General features: G+C 33.7%; 1 protein-coding gene across 2 annotated transcripts in view; it reads right to left on the bottom strand.

Moving 5' to 3' along the window:
• The window catches only part of LOC129807563 (D(4) dopamine receptor), a 53,533-nt gene that overhangs the window by 11,959 nt on the left and 25,719 nt on the right, over positions 1-15,855 (bottom strand). The window contains exons 1-3 of one of the 2 annotated variants that reach the window (XM_055856928.1): positions 15,285-15,431; positions 8,975-9,474; positions 2,578-3,137 (exon numbers count right to left, since the gene is read on the bottom strand). In XM_055856928.1, the coding sequence (XP_055712903.1) occupies positions 2,578-3,137; positions 8,975-9,325 (911 nt within the window). In that variant the 5' untranslated portion in view covers positions 9,326-9,474; positions 15,285-15,431. Of the gene's footprint in view, positions 1-2,577; positions 3,138-8,974; positions 9,475-15,284; positions 15,432-15,855 lie in introns of those variants that run through there. The other variant, XM_055856929.1, reaches the window with a different exon arrangement.

Genomic DNA, 15,855 nt, shown 5'->3' with positions numbered 1-15,855 from the left:
TAGTAAAAATTTTGATAAAATTTAATTTTTTCGGAGCAACTTGATCTGTCAAGTATTTTTCTTCATCCGCAACAATCAAATATCATAATTTCTGCATCTGTTTACTCTTAAGAAAATTTGATACATATTTTTTAAATGTAAATCAAAACTCTATAGGGGAAAGTGCCCATGCTTGATACCATTGGAAGCTTCGTAATGACTAAATTTTTCATATGTTTCTCAATAAACGTGACTCCTCAATATATTCTAAAAAGTGGCCACTTTCCTATACTTTTAAAAAATGGTTGCGATGAGTCACATATATATTACTGAAACATCGAAAATTTAGTCATTACGAAGCTTCAAATGGTATCAAGCATGGGCACTTTCCCCTACAACATTCATCAATAGATTTTAGCTTTAAGTAGTACAATAAAAAATAAAGAAAAACACATTTATGCAATTTGAAACCAGGATCAACCCTTAAGCTTAAACATTTATAAAGCCTCTTGGTTTCTTTGTTTTTATTAAAAACGATTTTTGAGAACTTATGTCTAATTAAAATGATTGTATTTTCGAAAATACAGAGACGAAAGCCAAAGACTGTCGAGTAAATTTACATGCACTTGAGCAAACATAAAAAATTTTGAAGCATGTGATTTCAAGACTTTTTCTAGTTTTTCTTGGTTTAAATATGAAACGAACTTATGAAAATCGAAAATTATTTTAATTTTTCTTCATATAAGAATTATCAGATACACATTTCACGTTAATTAGGGAGTGCTGCGACAAAACGCTTTAGTGAAGTACTTTAGACAGTAATTTTGTAATATTTTTTTTCGAAAAAAATAAAGACTTGATCGTGTCCTTCTCGTATGAAAAATCGCGTAAAATCAGAAAAAGAAAACAGTTATTTTTGGTCTCCTACTTTAGACTCCCCCCTAATGCATTGTGAATTAAGGGGGGAGTGTCAATTATGCCGGCTTCAACCTGAAGGTTTAGCCCAGTTCCCGAAGGTCTCAAAAATCTAAATAACAAACAATTTTATTGATTTTTGAAAATCTAATGAATCATTTGCCCTTATAATCCAATCCTAAACAACCATTTTCTAAAAAATCGTGCCTGATTAGGAATTAGAGCGGTTAAGCCAGATAGCTAAGTCTTATGTCTAGGTCAAAACCTAGCTGTTTTTCGGATTTTTTCTTTGGAGGAGAAGGAAACGGTTGAGATTCTCGAATTTTTCTTGAGTTCCTCGTCGCACTACTCCCTTATTTCAGGAAAATATGTAGTTCTTAATTTTTATCTGAGAAAAAAATCAATTTCCATTAGTGTATTATAACCCGAAGAAAATGGTTAAGTCGGAACTTTTTTTTTCAATGTTTTTAGAAAAAAGATACGTTTTTGGGACAAAATTTTGACTTTCACATGCTCTAAAAAAATGTAGAATAAGTTTTCATCAATTCTTTTAGTTCAACTAGAAGAGAATTTAATGCTGAAGAGAATAAGCCTTTATTCATTTCATTTGGTCTATAAGTTTTTTCTTAATCTTTCCCGCAAATTCGACAAAAATTTAAAAATGAGAAGTGGAGAAAACACGCCTCAAATTTTTGGATGTGCGCTCGAGCGCGCTGCGCGCTATTCTGATCGGGGCTCATTTGCTTTCGGCTCTTTTACTTCGAATGTACTTCGAATAAGCTTCTGAAATATTTATGGTATATATATTCTAAGATATTTTATCTATCGATTTAAACAATAAAAAATATAGACCCCTTTTGATCTTCTAATTCACACTTCCCCTTATGGGTTCTACACACTAGAGAAATTTATGTTCATATTGGAGCAAATTCCCTACGCTTGTGTAGAAAAAATTCTTTAATATGGACATAAATATCTCTAGTGTGTAAAGGTCATTAAGGATGAGTATATTTTCAAAAATTTGAAAAGTAAAAAAAAAATTTTTGACCCCCCGTGAGCAAATTTCGTTCCTACGCCCCTGATGATGGTGATGAATAATTTTATAGATAAGTTGTTCTTAAGCGATAGTGCGTAATGTGGACCTATAATCCAGTACAGAGTCCTAACTGTTTCCTCTTCCTCCAAATATGAGATCGCCATGTCAACCTACCTTATATTCAATGAATTGGGCGCCCATTCAACTTGACTTGTGGGCAATTTGCAAAATGGCTTAAGAGTTATATAAAAGAATTTCGGATAAAAAATAGTTGTATATTCCTAATCGGGTCGTAACCAATTGGAACCGATTCAGATATGTCAAAAATCCCAAGACTGTAGTGAAATACACATTTATATTATATAAAATAATATTATTGTAAAAATAATCGCCCTTCCAAAAGTTGGTTGATCATGTGTCTATATCTAAATGTTTTGCCTCTACGTGTGGTAATGGTCGGACAGACGTACGAAATAAATAAATAAATAAATAAATAAATAAATAAATAAATAATTAAATAATATATATATATATATATATATATATATATATATATATATATATATATATATATAACTCAAAATCGAAGGATTATGTACTGCTCAAATTTTGGAGATAGGAATAGGGTAAGATATGGAAAATCTCACCTGGGAGTTTTTGGTATTGTTTTAGTTTTTGTCTTCCGCGATGTTGATGCTGGCGTTGTTAAATTGCTTTCCGCAGCGCCACCTCCATCTGAACTATCGTCCTGCTGACCAACAACTCCTCCTCGTGCTGGTGCCATTCCTGTAACAATTATCATGTGTGTAGGCCGTCTGAGGATTGGCATTGGCAAGGGTAATTCCCCATGTGCTGCGCGCGCTGTTAGAGAAAGCGCACAGAGCTTTCGACGAACAGCCAGATGATTGAGGAGTACACCAAATCCAGGAATGACAAATACCAGGATGGTATGGGTGACGAGGAAGGGTACATGATAGTCACCATAATCGGGGCGGCAGGCAGTTCGAATGGGAGGTGTCCAGTGAACACGATGGGCGAGCAATACAGGTACACTCACTAAAATGGCAGTGAGCCAAGCTCCAAGTGCAAGGACGGTAGGCAGGAATCGCCTTTGGCGGAGTTGGGCAAGGCGTGGATGTTTCACAGTGGCGAAACGATCCAGCGACAGCATGAACAAACAAAATGTACTCGCAGCCACAGGCATTGTCTGCAAGGTATGATATAGATTCGAATAAATATAATATAGCTAAATACATATATGTATTAAATACCTATAAACCTATATTACTATCTCTGTCCCAAAATTAATTGGGGAAAAAAACTTGGGGAAAAGTTGGGAATTAAGGAATAGCTTTACGAAATGCTGCATATAGTAAATATCTTATGTATGAATTATTTTTCTTAGTGATAACAACGTAAAAATTCAAATGAAAACCACGTTACACACTGAGAAAAAAAGAGGGTCCGATTAACTTTTTTCCCTTATAACTTTAACACTTTTTAGGTGTAAAAATATATCAACATTTTTAATGTTAATTTTACACCTTTTAAAGAGTAAAATTAACATGAAAAAGGGTACCTTTAACAATACATCTAAAAAGGGTAATATTTACACCGATTTTGGATCAATACTGCAGAGTAAAATTAACATTTCCGGAATGTTATTTTAACTTTTTCGGATTTCTCTTAGTGCACTTCAAAAATAAAAATTCCTTTAAGAGAAACTAAAGAAAATACGATAGATATCTAAAGCTCTGGTAAATTGTGTGTTTCATTTTTAGATTGTACAAAAGAAAGAATTTTTCAGACACTGTTTTTTAACCCTTTAAGGACGATTGGAATACCGGTGTCCCATAAAGAAAGTAATTTTTCCTAACTAACATAAAGTTATTTTTTTCTTATGTTTGTGCGTAATTTTAAAGTAGAAGGTTAAAGAAATCTAGGGTATTTTTTACATGTCTCTAGCTATTTGATATAGTAAATTTTTAAGCTAAAAAATGACGAATTTTTAAATTCTCATTATGAAAATTAATTTTAATTATTTTTTATGCTTATAATTTTTTTATGCAAAACCGTTTTAGAAAAAGAAACTACAATACTCAAACATAATATTTTTCATTAAAGTAAAAATTATCATTCATTGGTATTGTCAGAAAAATTACTTACATTTTTGGGCTATTTTTGTTCCTATCGTTCATAGAAGCAAAAAATACACCGAATCAGACTCTGTTAAGGCTAGATGTAAAACCTTTTACTCATTTTGTTTATCGATTTCATTTTTATTGCTGATTTTCGGTCCGCAAAAACTGTCTCTTCGTTAAAGGGTTAATCTTATCATCGTGGATAGACCTCAATAATACCACTGAAGATTTAGAATAATATGTACGTACGATATTTTCAATACAATATTTTGTACTTTAGACTGTCTTTTTATAGTCATTCTTTTCCAAATGTAGGGGAAACTGGGGCACCACTAAACATGAGGTAGCACCAAACACTAGTTTTTATTTCTAAACTACTTGGACTATCTCAACCATTTCTTCAGTAGACAATCATCCGTATAGGGTGAAGTCTACACAAGTTCACCTAAAACAGATTTTTAAAAGACATAAATTATTAGTTTATGATGTGATTAACAAATTTTGTAATTTTTCGAAATCTGTTTTATATATTAACTTAAGATTTTTGCAGGCTGTCCATAACGATATAACATACATAAGCGTAGACTCCACTAAGTCGAATATCAGATTAAAAAATCACAGTGCTTGGTGGTGCCCCGGCTTTTCCTACGATTTTTTTTGGAACAAGAATAATTCTCAAGCTTTACAACTTGTTTTTGGGACAGAGGGTGTATTTAGTTCTTACTAATGTCCTAGTGAAAATATTACCACAAGATGTTCATATAATACATTCTTTTAGATACCAGAGTCCTCAATATATTTAAATTAGTTTAGTAAATCTAATTCAACTTACGAGGGCAGCCGTCATACCAAATCATATGGTTCTATACATATTAGCCCATGTTACGCCTTTTCAATATCTTTGATACAAATTTTAAACAAATTGATATAGTTTACAACTCTGTTCATAAAACTATTGAAGACCCCAAGGTGAAACATTGCAAGATATAGTGTCATATAATTTTCCTTTTTAATGTCTTTAAATTCTCATAATCTCTTGTGATTTAGAATTTTAGTTTTATATAAAACTCCTTAAGTGCCTTGGTTAAGAGTATTCTCTATGGAATGTGTATAAAATTGTTATGTATACACATTCCACCAGATCATGAATTTGTCAGCATTATTGCTATAAATAAATCAATAATGCATTGAAAACTAATAAATTTGCATTACCTACCCTACTCTGAGTAATTTAAATTTATTTCTTTAAATTTATATTCCAGATTTGATCATAAAAGTATATTAAAATCTTTACAAAAAAAAAACTGAAGAAATTACAAGACACGAAGACAAAACAGCAGCATATTTTCTCTATTTTTTCCATCATAGTAAGAAATATATATTTACTTCAAGTTACTGACGGTATGAAAAGTGTAACATTTAATTTAAACTATATATTTTCGGAAATTTTTATTTAAAAATTTTGAATATTCAGTCTTTACGACCTGATTTTCAGAGATCTTAGAAAAAAAAACTTACTTTGAAGGTAACAAAATTACTCAAAGTAGGTTCATCTAAAGTCAAAATACCAATTTCTGAGTCTGCATTTGACCGTCATGGTGGAAATTTGTCCAATTTTGTGTAAAAAGATAGTGACTGTGAAAAACCCTGACCCGATTTGTCCAATTGATCTCAATACCTGAAAAAGGGGACAAAAAGTCCCCGAAACGTCATAATGAGAAAAGAGAAATAAATCCTAACCAAGTCTAAACCCGTGTTTTATTCTCATCAACCAAAAGTAATCGAACTACATCCAATACCAATTTCTGTTAACGAAAGAGTTAAACTTGTATTGATTGAGCAATGCAAGACAAAGTGTAGTGTAAAATACTTTAAAAATTGTATTTTTATATGTAACAAAATTTTCTCAAAAATCTAAATTCAATTTTCTTAAATCCTTCCTTAGAAAATAGTTGATTCTCGACTTCAGTATGACAAAGTTAAGCTTTTTTAAAATGTTTTCAAAAATCAGGTTCAGTCGGCATTTTTCTTTATAATTTATAGATAATTCCAAAATGTAAGTATTAAAATTAACTTTAATTTATTGTAGAAAGAAGGAACGGTTTTCATGAGAATGGAAGCATCAAAGACCTGGAAAAATATTCGTCATCTTTGGGATTTTTCATCAACCATATTGAGGCTGTATCATCCTTAATACAATCCAAGGGGTGTTCATATTATTGAATTCGGAAACCAAATTAGAGCATGGATAGGCAATAAAATGTCACTAAAAAGAAATTTAGATAATATTACTCAATAGTAAGTTTCTTCTCCCTCTGGTATGATTATAATTGCACTTAAGTTAAATTGTTACATTTTGCAAAAATTATCTAAACATCTCATAATATGATCAAAATCAATATTTTACTACTCTAACTCAAAGAGAGAAAAGTTCTATAACTGTCTTATTTTTCAACTTGTTATCGCCCTGGAGCTTAAATGGTAAAAGATAAATGGTAAAAGATTGAAGACTTCCAGTCTTCAATGACCCCCAATAAAAAAGCAATACTTCCAGACTTTTTCTTTTCCCCCCACCTCTCCTCTAACCCCACCAAAACCATGTTTTTTCGGTTTTTCTCAAAATTGGCCAAAGTTTTTTCAATGATTTTCGGATATATTTTAGACAGAGGTAGTCCGGGCGAACATTTCCTCCAAACATATCTATAACCGGAAAATTCGCAATTTTGAATTTATTGAAGGTCTAAGGTTCAAATGGGAGGTCACTTTGGAGGGCTCATTTTTCACACGATTTGGTTGTATTTGGATTTTTTGAACCAATATTGAAATTTCAAACAGGGATGCATCGGTCTTCATTGGTAATGAATCGGTTAAGTACCGATTTTTTTTTTATTTCCAAATGCTTTTGTGATTTATGAATCAATTTGATCTCTAGTAGACCAGTAAACACGGTAAGCACCAAAAGATCATGCGAAAAACTAATTCACGGAGAGCTCTCTCTCATGAGTTCGAGCATTCCGCAAAGCTGGGACGCTTTGCCATCTCTTTGTTATGCTGAATGGTTATAACAATTTTTATAACATAGCATCGAAATCACCATTTCGAGTATTGCCATTGCGCAACGCCTGGACGCTTTGCATGGTAAGGGAGAGGCTACTTTGAATAGTGGGACTACGTTATGCGTTTAACAGTTAGGGAGAACCTCTAGTGCTAACTGATAAACTTTTTTTCACATATACTTCTAAAAGAAACTGGGATTTAACGAAATGTAATTTAGATAGACAAAGCAATTGTGGATACTTGAAAGGCTATGCTTTCTTTAGAAATATACAAAAAAAATGTATATAATTATAAATGTAGTCCCACAGCTCACAGCCCCACCTCCCCCTATCCGTTTTTATTATTGTTTCACAATAACCTTTTGTTCTACCACAAAATTGGTACAGTGTTTGACATAACAAAAGCTGTAATATATTTTATCATGCTGAAAAAGTGGAAAAAGTAGTCATAAAAATTCTAACTTTTGCCATTTGTTAATAAATTCAATGCAAATCTGTCGGTTGGGAAAATCCTTCCTTTTCTCTTCAAACACCAAAAGGTAATTAGCAACTTTTACTTGTGCTTTTATTTTCCGTTTCGCAGGGAAACAATTTTTATATATGAGAAGAGATTGTTTAAGCCACAATTCTCTACTTATATAATCTTTCCGTTCTTGATGATTTAATAAAAAAAATAATAATAAATAATATTTCCCGTGTTCCCTGAATTGAGCTATATATAATCAAAAATACTTGACCGGACCATATTTATCATTGATGTATGTGAAGCGATTTCGATGAAATTTTAATATATTGTATCTCTAAGCTTGAGGCCTACCTAAAGGTAGGTCGCACCCGACTCCACTATACCTTAATGTATACCAACTCTTACTATACTGAAATTGCCCGGACTCTATCCTTAATGTTTATTAACCGCGATTTCAATGAACTTTGTTTTTCTTTTGTTGACCGTCTGTACTAAAACAAAATTAAAATAAAAACCAGTGATAAGCTCTGATGTGCTTATGATAGCTGAGATTCTTTACAGGCGACCACGGAGTGCTTGCAATTTATAATGCGTAAAAAATCGATTTTGCGGAAAAAAATGATAAATTTTAGGAGTAAAGAATCTGAGAAACTTATTTTTCATTGTTATTGTCCGAAAAATTACTTAAAGTTTTGGGTTATTTTTGTCCCTATCGCACGTAGTGGTAAAAAATGCACCGAATCAGACTCTGTTGAATTTTCCAAAGTTAGATGTAATACGTTTCACAAATTTTGTTTATCGGTTTGATTTTTATTGTTGATTTTCGGTCCGTAAAAAATGCCTCGTCGTTAAAGGGTTAAATGCTGTGCCTTTATATGCTTAACCCTTTGGGTCACCGGTGACTCAAAAATGAAATTTTTACTACGGTCATCTAAAGCTGTGTTTCGAACTCAAAGAGAGAGCAGTTATATAATCGTCTTTTTTCCAACTTGTCACCGTCTTGAAGCATAAACGGTAAGAGATATCGACTTCCGGTCTGCGATGACCCCCAATAAAAAACCAATAAGTTTTTATTAACATTTTTATATAACCCCCACCCAACCCCCCTCTAACTCCTCCAAATTCGCATTGACACTATTTTACAATGTAAAATTTTACATTACTTTTACAAAAAACAATAATTTTGAAAGCTCTGCAATTGTAGAAAATCTTCAATACAAATTTCTTGAGGTAAAACCAAAATCAAAAAGTACAAAAACTTCTATATCTAATTAAAGTAATGATTGAAAATACTCATTTATAGCATTAAAACCTTCACTGTGGGATATGATGATTTTGCCTTTATATTTCTATGTCAAAAGTAGAGAATGTATCGACTCACCTTTACAAAGGATATGGCTTTGCATGCTGCGGGTGGTAGACTCCATGTGCTGTAATTAAATGCCATGCTGACGACAGTGAGTGGCGCCGCGATGCCCGAAACTATCAGGTCGGCGACACAGAGAGCAAGAAGTAGAGGATTTCGGAGGCGTCCCTGAGCACAGAGTGTCACAACAAGGGACGCATTCCCGAACACGCCCACAAAGATCACGGTGCAGTACGTGCCAAGAAGGGCGATTGTACCTGATGAAGAAAGCCAGTCTCCGCTGCTTGTTCCATTGCCATGAACTGAATCGTTGGTCCAGATAGGGATAAAATCTCCCGGTGGATCAGGGTCACGGATGATGTCCATTTGCTCTTCATGAGCTCGTGCACCTCATTCTCTCGTACTCCAACGCTGCCACAGAGCAATAAACATGGATTTTAGGGACATCTCACATGGCCATTAAACTTCCTCCCATTGCGACTCCACATGGCGTGAGTGCAGTGAGTCCTAGAAATCTACAAAAGAAAAAACGCTTCAATCATATTTCTATAGACGGTATTCGAATAAGCACCAAGTCAATCGAAGTCTAGTAATTCCTGCATAATTGATGACTTAGTGAAAGAGCATAAAATATGTATTTGCTATTATATGTATGTTCGTAGGAATAATATCTCAACTAGAGTTAATTCCTTAATTCCACAAAATCAATATACACGCTTGCATATGCCATACCGAATCTATTGCTCGAACTTTAACAGAGCAACAGAGCAAAATTGCTTTCGAATTGAGAGGGAAGTTTTTCAGGTTTCGTACAAACTCTCATTCCAAACAATTCTCATTTTTTCCTATATTCCTTTAACCCTTTAAGGACGATTGGAACGCCGGTGTCTCATAAAGAAAATATATCCTGACTACCTAAAGTTATTTTTTTCTTATGTCTGTACATAATATTGTAAAGTAGAATGTCGAAGGAATCTACAATATTTTTTGCAAGTCTCTAGCTATTTGCTATGTAGTAAATATTTAAGCTCAAAAATGGCGAATTGTTAAATTCTCAAATTCATATTTGATTTTATTTATTTTTTATACTCCCAATTTTTTTTAAGCAAAACCCTTTTGGTAATATAAACAACAATACTCATACGTAATATTTTTCATTAAAGCAAAAAAATATTATTCATTGGAATTGTCAGAAAAATGACTTAAATTTTTGGGCTATTTTTGTCCCTATCGTTCGTAGAAGCACAAAATACACCGAATCAGACTCTATTGGACTTTCCAAGGTTAGATGTAAGACTTATCATTGCTTATGTTTCTCAGTTTAATTTTTATTGTTGATTTTCAGTCCGTAAAAAGTGTCTCGTCGTTAAAGGGTTAACCAATCTGACCTATACACATTTCCACAGTCACACATTTCCTGAAAAATTTATTTATTTATTTATTAAAATTTATTAAAAGAATATGGAAAAATATAAAGTGTTCGAAGCCAGAGTGTTTACGAAACCTTGAAAACTCTTCCCAACATATTTCAACGCCTGATCCATCAAGGGAATTATATCATAAAATGTTACGAAGTATCACATCTCAGTGTTTGCGGTTTTTCATATACTATATGACACATATTAACACTATTAATATTTTCTATTTTCTATATGCAATAAATATAAGATAGAGAAAAATAAAAGCCCAGGTAAGCTTATGGTAGCTGAGATTCTTTACAGGTGACCTCGAAATGCGTGCGACTCAGGATGCTTGTTACTCAGAATCCGTAAAAAAATTATTTTGAGTTGAATTTTGGGGGTAAAGAATCGCGTCGAGTGAACTGTTTTCGGTGGCACAAACGGATAAAATTGGCTCGACGCGATTCTTTACCCCCAAAATTCAATTCACAATCGAATTTTCACACATTCCGAGTTGCAAACACCCCGAGTCGCACGCATTTCAAGGTCATATGTAAAGAATCTCAGCTACCATAAGCTTATCTGGGCTTATCACTGGTAATTTTCTATTTTAAATGGTCTGAATGCAGAGGACCAACGAGGGAAAAAAAGTTCGTTGAAATCGGTTAATAAACCTTAGAGATTGAGTCCGATCCCTTTGAGATTGATCGATGCCATAGGGGCGGAGTTATTGAGGAAAAAAAATTTGGGGGTGTTTCAAAATGGCGGAAGGGGCGGTGGGGTATGGATCTGACCTGACATCACGTACTTCTAGCCGCCCATCGACACGTAACCCTTGCCGAAAACCGCTTGTCGATATCTCTTTCCGTTCTCTCTCCAGAAGTGGTTATACGACGGACGGACGGACGGGACGCGACGTCCACGAAAATCTATTTTTAACGCATATAATTTTCGTGATCTATAAGTGTCAAAGCGTGTAAATCCAAAATGTGGGCCCGATCTGACGAGGCCGCATTTCACCTGTGACCACAAAGCTGACATTGTAAAGAATATCAGCTAAAAGAGATGAAGAACTTTAATCAGCGTAGAAAAACTATCACAGTAACTGTGAGAAAGGGATCTGTTATCATGATTTTTTTTTCTAAAATAGCTAATTTAATAAAAAAAAATATAATTTTTGAAATGGTAGAATCAATATATGTATCACTAAATCGAATATGTGCTCCTAGAATTTATGATTTCTCTTTTTGTTGAAGGAAAAAAAAACACGACAATGAATTGAAAAAGACTGAAATTTTGACGCAACCGTAGTCAAAATTTAGAAAGTCGTTACTAATACACTTATGAAATAAAAAAAAATACTTATTTGGCGTCACCCTTCCATTTAAAATGGTAGTGGGTGGTTTTGATAATCCTTTTAATGCTCCACTATGTAATGTGGAATCAACGATTTCGCACCAGGAAGTATACCTTTAAAATGTGATGAGGCTTCATTCCCATTCACAATTTTCGGTGCCTGTAGTAAAGGCCCTCGAGGCATGGAAGCCTTTTAATCAAATATCCTTTCTATTAAAATGAAATCCGATTTGATTGCTTTTTCACGCAGGGTGCACATGGTGGTTGGAGCCGCCGCCGCCCGTGGGGATTAATGTTTATGAGGCTGAAGAAGGCAACACTAAAGGCTCCATCAGAAACAAATATTCAAATACTTGGCAGGGTGTTCACTCACAAATTACAATTTCAATTTACAAAATAATTTATCTTGTTACATTTTCGATAGCTTGATAATATACATTTTATGGCTTTATTTATTTGTATCTAAAAAAGGTGGTCGATGACCTTTAATTTACTTTTAATACAGTAATAGGAGACTGGATTCTATGCTACACGCTATTAATATAATTAACTGTGTTAAGAGATTATTCGTTTGCTCGTTAGTTTACGGTTTTTTCATGTCTTAGAAGAATGAGATAGCACGGGTCGGGTATCCCTTAAGGGCGAGAGAATCAAATATTGGGGGTCGGAAAAGAAACATTTTTCTAATTCTTTAGAAAAAAAAAATATAACTTTAGATGGCAGTAGGTAAAATTTTTTGAAGAATCAATGAGCCATAGAGAAAATAATTTTTCCTGACTACCTAAAGTTATTTCTATTCCATGTTCCTACGTAATCGTAAAGTAGAAGGTGATAGGAATCTAGAATATTTTTTTGTAAATCTCTAAGTATTTGCTATATGGTAAATATTTAGGATCAAAAGTGACGAATTCTCAAATAACCCTATAGATAAATAATTTTTATTATTTTGTTATATTTCAATTTTTTAAGTTAGCCCTTTTGGAAATAGAAACTGCAATACTCATACATAATATTTTTCATAAGAACGTTAATTGAAATTCATTAGTATTGTCAGAAAATTGATTTAAATTTTTAGACTATTTTTTCCATATCGTCCATAGGGGCATAAAATACACCGAATCAGACCCTGTTGGACTTTTCAAGGTTAGATGTAAGACATTTCACAAGTTTTGTTTATCGGTTTCATTTTAATTGTCAATTTTCGATCCGTAAAAAGTTCTTCGTCCTTAAAGGGTTAAGGGATTACATATATCACGAAAACTAAAAACATCACACCTTTTCTAATTATTTTCTACAACATAATAAAAAAATTACAAAATTCATTACATTTCATTCACTTACATAATTACATAAATTACTTAAAATTACATAATCCTCTAAGCATGTAAAGGTTTTAGGATTTAGGATTTAGATTAGACCATATTTTCTGAACTTTCATTTTCAAATTTTAAAATTTCACTCATTAGGATCTGAGGTCTTTTTTGAAAAAACTTATATTTTTGTGAACAAATTACCCCAAAGAAAATTCATCTGAAGTCATCAATATTTAGATTGATAAATCCAAATATTTTCTGTTGGTAAATTAGTTTCAAATCTAATGATATTCAACATGCTGTTTCTCAGGTTGTATTTAAGCTGGTACTTAACCGAATTTGTTTAATATAAAGGCGAAAATAAATGTCTCACAAAATAGGGGAAACTAGTACACCTCCGCACACTTATGAAAGATGTGGATTTGATAGGATTTCCAAAAAAAAAAAACTGTGAATTTTAGGAAAATATTGTTCAACTCAACTTTACGTAATTCGAAGAGAGATGGAACAGTCAGTGGCAGAAATGGACCCCTTCGTCTCCTGCCTACACCCTCTGCATGATCACCACGTTTTGGTTTATGCCTTTTAATATTCTAATTAGAACCCCCTTTTCTATTTCTCGGCTTAAGTTTGGTACTGATCGAAAGCTCTAAGGCCCAGCTATAACATACTAAAATTTGAGATCGATCCATACCATATGGGCTCAATGATTGAGAAAACAACATTTAGGGGTGTTTCAAAGTGGCGGAAAGGGCGTTGGGGTGTGGATCTGACATCACGTACTTCTAGCCGCAAATCGACATTTAACTTTTACCGAAAACCGCTTGTCGATATCTCTCTCCGTTCTCTATCCAGAAGCGGTTATACGACGGACGGACGGGACGGACGTCCACGAAAATCGATTTTTAGCGCATATAATATTCGTGATCTATGAGTGTCAAAACGTGTAAATCCAAAATTTGGGCCCGATCTGACGATGTCGGATTTCATCTAGGACCACAAAAGCTAAAATCGTAAAGAATCTCAGGTAAAAATGATCCCTTTTAGCTCGTGTCAGGAAGATCAGAAGCTTGAGTTGTTTTTTTTTTGTAATGAAAGCTTTAAGGCTTAGCTGATATACTAAAATTTGAGCTTAATTTGAGAAATACCATTTGACAAAACAAAAAAAAAGATTTTTCAGAATGGCGGTAGGAAAAATGTGGACGGGGGTCAATGTAACAAGTTGCAATTTTCACCCAATATAATAAACTTTGCCGAAAGCTGCATATCTCTCTTGGTTTAGGGGTTATTAAGCTCCAAAGACCGAACGTACGACCTTACGGCCTGAAAATTATTTAGCTCCTCATATGTTCGTGACCAGGAAGTGAAAACAAATTTTTGGCAAAGAGGACTTGAGATTTTGTTAGAATTATGTAGGTGGGATTGTTAAAAATCTTATTTTATCAGATCGATCAAGATTGAGTTTCACTTTGGACCATAGAAGCTGAGCTTGTGAGAAGTGTTAATTAACTGTAGATATTTTGCAGTAACGAAATACGAAGCCACCATAACAATTTGATCATTATCTGAACCAATAGCGTAAAAAATATTTTACAGCTGTATGATTAATTTTAGAAGAAGATGGAGTAAAATTGGTGGTTCGACTGTATCAAATGTGCCTTTCGTGAACACCAATGAAGGTATGAGAGCATGATTTTTGAGTCTCATTGGGATTACTTGTGCGAGTATTTGGGGATAGAATCAGGTCACAAAATCGCTTTTCACTCACTCTTGCACTTGACGAAAAACGTGAGCTCTGTGCGGGTTGTACGGGGTGGTGAATTACCCGTACCCTGTCCGTATACGCCGGGGTTTCATCGTGTTGTACGCAATGGAAAAACAAACACCCACACAAGGAGCTTCTCGAAGGCACCACCATATCCCCAGAACAGAGCAGAGGACGATGTGATAAAAAGACACCCAGAATATAGAATCGATTCCTTTGGCCACTGTTTATCACAGTCACTTTCTGCGCGTTCTTTTTCTTTTCTTTGAGAAAATATTCCTTCTTATTGTGGAATTTTCAAATGGAATTCCTTTCTAAAAGCTCTTGGAACAATTTTCAGAACTTCTGTATAAAAATCTACAATACTAACTAATATATCGCTTTATAAAGAATTTACAGAATTAGTCGAAGAACTTTAATTTTTTGAGATATATTTCTATTAAATTTCTTCAAATTTATATGTTTTTGTAGGGAAACTTTGACTTACTAACCACAAAAGGAGGTGAACAAGGTAAACTCGTTAAATTCAGCAAAAAAGGTCATGAATGTTCTTTTCGACGCCACTCTGCACTATACAGCACTTTTCCGCACAACAGACGTCAGTAGCAACTATCCGCCATGGAAGATTCACCGCGACTGAAGGAAACACTGTTTGACTTTCTCCTCTCTCTTGGAAAATTTTCCACTCTCCGGGAAACACTCTCTTTTGCTCTCAGTCGATGAGGCGGCTGGTGGCGGCAACATTGTAACATTTTCATCTTACAAAAAGAAATCTGCTGGAAGTATCACCGCCAAGTCATCCGCGCACAGGGTAAAGAAAAATTCTTAGAGTGGCGAATTCAACAAATATTTATCTTGAACGTTCCAACCTCCTCCAATAGTATTTGTTTCGTATATTTTCTTTAATTTCTGCCCTATCACTGAGAGAAATCCAAAAAAGTTAAAATAACATTCCGGAAATGTTTATATTACCCTGCAGTTTTTGATCCGAAATCGGTGAAAATATTATGCTTTTTAGGTGTATTAGGAGTTAAAGTTACCCTTTTCATGTTAATTTTACCC

Source organism: Phlebotomus papatasi, chromosome 3 (assembly GCF_024763615.1).
Source record: "Phlebotomus papatasi isolate M1 chromosome 3, Ppap_2.1, whole genome shotgun sequence".
In the NCBI taxonomy this organism is placed as follows: Eukaryota; Metazoa; Arthropoda; class Insecta; order Diptera; family Psychodidae; genus Phlebotomus; species Phlebotomus papatasi.
This window is presented reverse-complemented; position numbering and strand designations above follow the sequence as displayed.